The sequence below is a fragment of the Dendropsophus ebraccatus genome, chromosome 10 (assembly GCF_027789765.1).
Source record: "Dendropsophus ebraccatus isolate aDenEbr1 chromosome 10, aDenEbr1.pat, whole genome shotgun sequence".
Taxonomy (NCBI): Eukaryota; Metazoa; Chordata; class Amphibia; order Anura; family Hylidae; genus Dendropsophus; species Dendropsophus ebraccatus.
In genome coordinates, this window is record NC_091463.1 from 81,083,034 (window position 1) to 81,091,262 (window position 8,229).

General features: G+C 45.6%; 1 protein-coding gene across 1 annotated transcript; it reads right to left on the reverse strand.

Moving 5' to 3' along the window:
- Positions 1-833: 833 nt before the first annotated feature.
- On the reverse strand, positions 834-4,690 carry LOC138766444 (olfactory receptor 8D1-like). The gene is made up of 2 exons (XM_069944038.1): positions 3,780-4,690; positions 834-939 (listed from the first exon to the last, which is right to left on the reverse strand). The coding sequence occupies exons 1-2, from the start codon at positions 4,688-4,690 to the stop codon at positions 834-836; spliced, it is 1,017 nt and encodes a 338-aa protein (XP_069800139.1).
- Positions 4,691-8,229: the final 3,539 nt, after the last annotated feature.

Sequence of the window (8,229 nt, forward strand, 5' to 3'; positions counted from 1 at the left end):
GCTCTGCTTTCTGCCTATGACATAGCTGCAGATCTACTTTCAGCTTATACACAGTAACACATTGTTGCTTTGCTGTAGTTGCACTTTACTGTCATGAGATATATCGTGACATTGGGACACAATTCACCACAACACACAATTCAGACCCTACCTTATTGTAAATCAAGGACTCAGCCTGTGCTTGTGGGCGGAGGGATCTGTACTGGTAGGCGGAGGGATATGATAATCTGACCGCGCTCATTGGTTGATGTGCGGCCGACAGCACGGGGGCAGGAAACAGAGACTTCTGGGATATGTAGTTTATTTCGCTCGCAGACTATACACATTTGGGTGGGAGGAGGACTACAGTGCCCATAATCCCTGTGCGCTGGTGACAAACCATAACAGTTCTACCAATGAGACTCTTCTGGTGCTGATAGCTTACACTTCCTGTGATGATGCAGCTTGTGGGGATTCCATACAGATGTATCATCTGCAGTTATAACATGAGCGACCATTGCTGGACTCCTGAGCTTTGCTGTTACATCTATGGGACTCCCGCGCTCCTAGGCAGCAGACGGCTCATACAGTGGAATTGTTCTCAGATAATAAAAAATCCCTGGGCGAGAATGATCAATTCTTGTACATGGGCAGATCAGTTGCCCGTAGCAACCAATCGCAGGCCAGCTTTCATTTTTCAGGGGTTGTTTAAAAAATGAAAGAAGCAATCTGATTGGTTGCTAAGGGCAACTGCTTCACTGCATACCTCCCAACTTTTTGGGAGCCTCCGTGTCATACTGTCCGTCTATGAGAGGTTCGCCGACCTCCTCTCTTTGCGCGGAAGAATGGACATGTCAGTTCTTCCGAGTGGAGAGAGGAGACGCGCGAGCCTCCCGTAGACGGCCAATATGACACGGAGGCTGGCAGGATTCCACGGCAGAGAATTCCGCAAGTTTTACTCTGTGTGAACTCAGCCTAAGAAAATTTTACAGACATTTCTATACTTTTTAATTCAAGGAAGCAGTCACACATACAGGACCTGCTGCAGATTGATGCAATCACACATACAGGACCTGCTGCAGATTGATACTCCACACATACAGGACCTGCTGCAGATTGATGCAATCACACATACATGGCCAAGGTCCCCACATGTGGCCAAAACTACACCCCTAAAAGGTTACCAATAAGCAAGTAAAGTTGCCGATAATCTTGTATGTGGTTTTTGGTGAGGAACTGAGGGCTTGGTTTAGTGCTTTACACCTTCCTTTGTATTTTCTATTTTAACTGGATCCACTTCTGCCTTTGGTTCATTTTCTAATGAAGACATCTGCAGTGTGTTCCCAGTTGAAGGGGACCTACACAGGGCCAATAGGTAACGGACCTGTACGGAGCCACATGGAGATCTTTTTTTTGTAAATATATTTTAATTTTTTACGAAAAGATTTGTACAAATTATGCATTCAGTACAAAGAAAAGAGGCCAGCAAACCCTTCCACAGATATACACCAAACAGAGCATGTGAAACAAAATCGCCAAGTCCAATCAGAAGTCCACAGATTCTGAGGAATAGACGAGGCTCCTTGGTCCATTGTAGAGGAGTAGGGACTTATGCTGTGCACCACTACCCACAGAGCACATAACGCGAAGGATATAAACTGGCAATTAGAAAGGGATTTTCGGGGTAGGCATGATGTCAGAGGCGGTCACCTGTGAATAAATCTGAAAAACTGCTTTCCAAAACGACTGCAAGACTGGACAGTCCCACCATATATAAAACACAGATCCAACGCCTGAGCCACACCGCCAACAAAGCCACATGGAGAGCTTAACGCTTTGTACTATGAAGCCACAGGCAATTCATGGGCCTCTGTATGGCACAATATTACAGATGCTTATCACTCTTCAGTTAAGTTCATGCTGTATGGGTGAAAGCCCGCACTAAGCGTACAGTATTAGCAGATCCACAAAGATATCCACACGCTTAACTGCCACCCATTCGCAAAGGGCCTGCCTAAGACAGTCAAGACCCCGATTCTTGTGATCATTGGTTGTCCTGATGGCCACAGACTTTACCAATCAGGTATTTATCCTAGTTGATATAATAGTGGGATAACTTCTTGAGGATAACAGCTATTTTCACTTAGGGTATGTTCACACTGAATAAATGTGGCGGAATTCCACAGTGGAGCTCTCCGTGGAATCACGTCTGTCTCAGTGTGACACTGTTTGTCTATGGGAGAGCTAGCGTGCCTAAGCTCCTCCCGCTTTCCGCTCAAAGAATTGACATGTCAATTCTTTGAGCGGAGGAGACCTGAGGTGCGTGAGCCCCCCCACAGAGAAGCAGTGTCACACTGAGGCAGGCGGGATTCCGCTGTGGAATTCTGCCACATTTATTCAGTATGTACATACTTTTACTCCCCCAAAGACTGAGCAGAACAAGCATGTTTCTTCAATGAGGTGAGGAAGACTTGGATGGGTCTTGTTGGATACATAACATCAGCGCTGCTGTGTGATCCGGCATCTTCATCTTCTTTCTGACAGTGTCACAGATGCTCTCGCAACGCTGTCCACCCACTGCTGTATCTTCAAGCTGCCCCCGCTCCTCCACAGTTATTGACAATCAGAATAGCGGGGGCAGAAGATCTGTGAAACTGTCAGGGTATGTGCACACTGAGCAATTCCCGCAGATTCCGCCAAAAAAACGTGCGTGATTCCGCCTGTTTGAATGCAACATTGCTCCTTTTTATAGAGTAAAATGGGAATTCCGTCTGTCCAAGCTCACAGCAGAAATTTCCGTCCGGAAGTCCGACCCGATTCAGCTCGGAATACGCCTCCCGCCCAAAGAATGAACATTCTTATAGAACTCTACGGGAGTTAATTTTTTGTGCGGAATTCAGTGACAATTCCGTAAGCGCTATAAAATGAGTGGAATTCCGTGCGGAATTCAGCACATACCCTCAGAAAGAAGGTGAAGATGACAGAATACACAGTAGCCCTGATGCTAAGTATACACTGCTTGTGTGCTAGGCATCTGGAAACTGACAGCACAAATATATATGCCTTAACGCCCTGTTAGTTTCCCTTCTTTAAATTGCTGCGTGGGATCGTTTGTGTGACCTGGGTGCTCAATTATTTGTTTGTGACTATGGGCGGATGAGAATCTTAAGGTCTAAAAGGACCCCTACCTCTCATGTTGTTATCCGACATGCATGATCCTTCTATTCCCTCCCATATACACTAGATGGTGTATAACAAATTTTGCATACAGACAACATTTTCCTAATGTGTACGCAGGGCCGATTCTGGGGTTTCTGCCGCCTGAGGCAAACCTCAGGCAGCCGCCCCGAGTGATGGTCGGCATCCCCCGCGCTCACCTGTCCCACGCCGCAGCCGGCCCACTCTCTCCCCTGTCTCCACATCCCGTCAGGTCCCGCGATGTCACCCTGCAGCTGTCACGGACCTCCAGGCTGTGGTGAGTGAGTGGGGTGATCGGGTCGCGCGGGGCCGCCCCGCGTGACCCGATCACCCCAGCGCGTCCCCCACAGACCCGGGCACTCACCACAGCCTGGAGGTCCGTGACAGCTGCAGGGTGACATTGCGGGACCTGACGGGACGGGACAGGTGAGCGGCCGCTGTCATTTTTGTTAAGTGATACTTAACAAAAATGACAGCAGGGGGGACATAATGCCGCCCCCTGCAGGACCGCAAAATCTGCCGCCTGAGGCAGAAGGCTCATTCCGCCTCATGGCAGAAGCGGGCCTGTGTGTACGGGCAGTTACATGGTCACCTGAACCCACCTACGTCTCAGTGCAGCTTTTACATCTTTATTTTTCAGGCTGTAGATCAGTGGGTTTAGCATGGGGACGGCAGCCGTGTTGAACAAAGAGAAAAGCTTGTTGGATTCTAATGTGTCCATTGAAGCTGGTCTAAGGTATTGGCAGACCAGTGTCACATAGAGAAGTATGACCACCGTGAGGTGTGAAGAACATGTGTAGAAAGCTTTATGCTTACCAATGGTAGAACTGATACTCACTATGTTAAGGATAATAAAGATATAAGGGATGAATGTGAGAAGAAAGGGAAAGGTGGAGAGGAAGAGTCCACAGATAAAAATCAAGAATTCTGAGAGAGAAGTATTGTTACAAGAAAGTTTCACTAGCGGGACAATGTCACAGAAGAAGTGATTTATTTCTTTGGATTTATAACAAGTGAATCTGGAAATTAAAATAAGATGAGGTAGAGATTCTACAAAGCCCAACGCCCAACAGACTACGGCCAACGCAGAACAAAGACCGCGACTCATGATGGCAGAGTACCGCAATGGGTTACAGATGGCGACATAGCGATCATAGCTCATGGCCGTAAGTATCAATAACTCATTGCACACTAGGGAGGTGAACATAAACATCTGGGCCAAACATGATTGATAGGAAACCATCTTGTCACCAGATAAAAAGCTTATGAGGATCTTATGAAGAGTGACCGTACTGGAGGACATATCCAAGATGGACAAGTTACACAAGAAGAAGTACATGGGAGTATGGAGCTGGGTATCCACACACACCAGCAGCAGGATGGTCATATTACCGCCAATAGTAAGAAGATAAATGAGAAGAACCACAAAGAAGATTGTGATATGAAGGCTTGGGACATCAGAAATGCCCTTAATAATGAAGAAGGTCAATGCTGTGTGATTTGCTGAATTCATTTGGCTGAATTGTCTATATCTGTAAATAAAATGTGGATTACTCGTAATACAAATCAAACTTAGTAAGCAATGGATATAGGAAAAAAATGTACATACATGTGTAGCTGAATATGGTGGAGAGCCGGTAGTTGTATCTGGGCCTTAAAGCCTATGAGCCATATAAGAAGACCCCAATATTATTAATTTACATAGTAAGGGGGATTTCGTCCAGGAGCAAATTAGACGATAGCTGTGACTTTTCATCAATTGTATTACGTCCTATAGGATAAATTTACTCATATTCATAGTTAAGTGCAATCCCAGTCAATCACAGGGATAGAAAAAGAAGAGATGTGGGCAGCTGTGTGCACCTACCTTACAGAGGTGGCAGCAGAGAGCACTGTGTCAGACTGGAGAGAATACACCCTTTCCTGCAGGACATACAGCAGCTGGTAAGTACTGTAAGACTGGAGATTTTTTAATAGAAGTAAATTAAAAATCTTTTTGAAACCAGTTGAATTGAAAGAAAAAAATGTTAGTGAACTACCCCTTTAACAAGCTGTTAACTTTCTGACATCTGGCACTACTGTATAGATATAAAGTGCTTTATCCATACTGTTATTATTGCTCCTTATGCTGATATTGGATGGTGAAACGCCATTTAATTTTGTTACTGAGCCTAATAAATTACAGTTACACCCCTGCTGGTAGACATTAATTAATGTTCCTATAGAACAAAATAGTGGATGTGCGAGGCAAAAATAACATAGTCCTGTATGGCCGTTACTTTATATCCTCTCTTTTACTCTCTGCACAATATAAAGCTGGACCGCACAAATGTGGCCTTTTAATTTTTTCATTGTCGTCTGCGCATCACCAATTTACACTAGGCAAGGTGCGACAGATAACAGAAGATCACAAAGAACCCATCAGCCCAGGAACAATCAGACTACATCCTATGAAAGTGCTATGTGGACTGGTATAGGTGAACCATGACCCACACTAGTATAACGCATTCACTTGGCAGCCCTATAGTGACAGCAGAATGTGGAGTGCCCTCTGGTGGCTGCTCAGGCTCAGTTGATGTTATTTTTGAGCCTAAGGCTATTTTCACACTATGTAAAACTACGGTCGTTGTTGCCGATGGCAACAACGGCCGTAGTTTTTGCAGGGTGAAACAATGCCTTAGTTTCAATAGGATCCCGGCCGGAGCGTATACACATCGTATGCGCTCCGGCCGGGATCCCGTGCGGCCCCGCAAATAACTGACATGTCAGTTTTCTGCGGCCGCAATTCAATGAATTGCGGCCATAGGAAACCCTGTCAGTTCACACTATGAAGCGAGCAGCTCCGGCCGCTCGCTCCATAGTGTGCAGGGAGAAGCTCTGATGCGGGCACACACTGATGCGCCCGCATCAGAGCTCTGCGGCCGGACATATCATCTTAAGTATCGGGCGCGATGATCCGGGCAGAGACCGGCCGTTCCATGACCCGGCCGGGGTCACGGAACAGCCGGTCTCTTACGAAGTGTAAACATAGCCTAATGCTGCGCTTGCACGGAACGATTATTGTTCGAATTTGCACGATAAAGATCAAATTCGAACGATAATCGTACGTGTAAACGCAGCAAACAATCAAACAACAAGCGAGAAATCGTTCATTTTGATCTTACAACATGTTCTTAAATTGTCGTTTTCGTTTGCAAAAAATTCGCAGATCGTTCCGTGTAAACAGTCGTTCACCGATTTAACTTATGTGCGAGATAGGCTTAAGCGATCGCAAAACGATTGCAAAATGATTTTTCTGTACGATATATTGTTCCGTCTAAACGTTGATCGTTGTAAAAAAAAATCGTTACTTCGAAATCGTTAATCGTATAATCGGGCAAATTATCGCTCCGTGTAAACGCAGCATTAGGTTTGCTGCATAGGCTGGGAGAGCCCCAGGCAAATAGGTTAAATGCAACCACTGGGCTCAATTCCCCTAATTAAAGCCACTACAAATGCCCGTATGGCCCCATTAAACTATTACATGTCCGTAAACCTTTACCTTTTTACTGTATAGAAAAGCATGCGCCTATGTGCCTATAGGTAGACATATGACTTACATGTAGATTCCTGAATTCTAGGAGTAGCTGTTTCTGTTTAGGGCATTAAAACTGGCAAAAATGTGGGCACTGGGGTTGGTGGTAATGAGGGTGTTGTGACTATTGTTTATGAGGAACTATAGCTGAATTGTGATAAGTACTGGGCATTAGTGGGGTTCTATGTGTAGAACTCATGAGAGGCAAAGTCACTGATAAGTCTTCAGTATGGCTGATTCCCTGCAAAGTTGTTGCCCAGGAGCTCAGCAATAACTACACAGAAGTCAGACCTACAGAATAAGGTGCCTATACACCTTTTAGGCTATGTTCACACTACGTAAGTCTCCGGACGTAGCGCATTCCGTGAATAAGCGGCCGGAGATTTACGTAGTTTGCGTACAATGGAAAGTATACGATCTACGGATGCACAGTTCACACTACGTAAGAACTTACGCCAGGATCGTACACGGCGCCGTAAAAAATGAACCAGACCATTGTTTGAGGACGAAAATGCCGTAACTTACGCCCGTAGCGTAACATGCGGTCCCGTACGTAGTGGTGATTTCTTCATTTTTGCACTTTTCTTTGCTGATCCAAAAGGTTCTGTGGGGTGTCCGGGGCTAGGCGAAGATTTCCAAGTAAAAGACCGCTGTCAGATCGCTACGTAGGGCGCTCGGGAAGCGTAAGTAGACTGCGGGCGTAAGTTCGCGGACCGTACGTAGCCGGCCGCAACTTACGTAAATCCCTGCCGGAGTTTAACACGTATATGTCCGGCCGCGAAAATATGCGGCCGGACATATACGTAGTGTGAACATAGCCTCAGGGTACAAACACACACACCGTATACGCAGCAAATACGCAGCAGATCTGCAGCAGATTTGATGGTGCAGATTTGATGCTGTGTTCAGTTATTTAGATCTAATCTGCTGCGTATTTGTTGTGTATTTGTTGCGTATCGCAGCAGTAAATACGCTGCGTATATGGTGTGTGTTTATACCCTCAAGATTCTGGAGTCCCCCATACACTTTATATTGCTCTAGCCTTGTATCCCATTGCCCTTGGCAAGGACAGAATGGCTTGCTGGTAACCCAATGACACCCAAAACCTGGAAGACAACTGATATGTCTCGACATACATAGCACACATGTATGAGGAGCTTCCAATATGTGACAATATAAAGAAGACCTCTAACCCGCAGTGCCTGAGATTTGCTTATCTGACGGGGCTGATGAAGAATTACGCCTGTGTGGACAGCAGTTGTGATACTAACACATTTACTTACATTTATATAAGATCAGCTGTTTCATGGATCAGACTGGACAGTATACAGGAGTTTGTAGTGTCACTAAAGCTCATACAGTAATGTATTCAGTCTGTAGTAATTTACAGGGAGACAAATCCTATAACATTAGAATACAGATGTGAGAAGCAGCAGGTCTGAAGAACGGCCATCTTCTACCCCGGTATGAAACGGCTG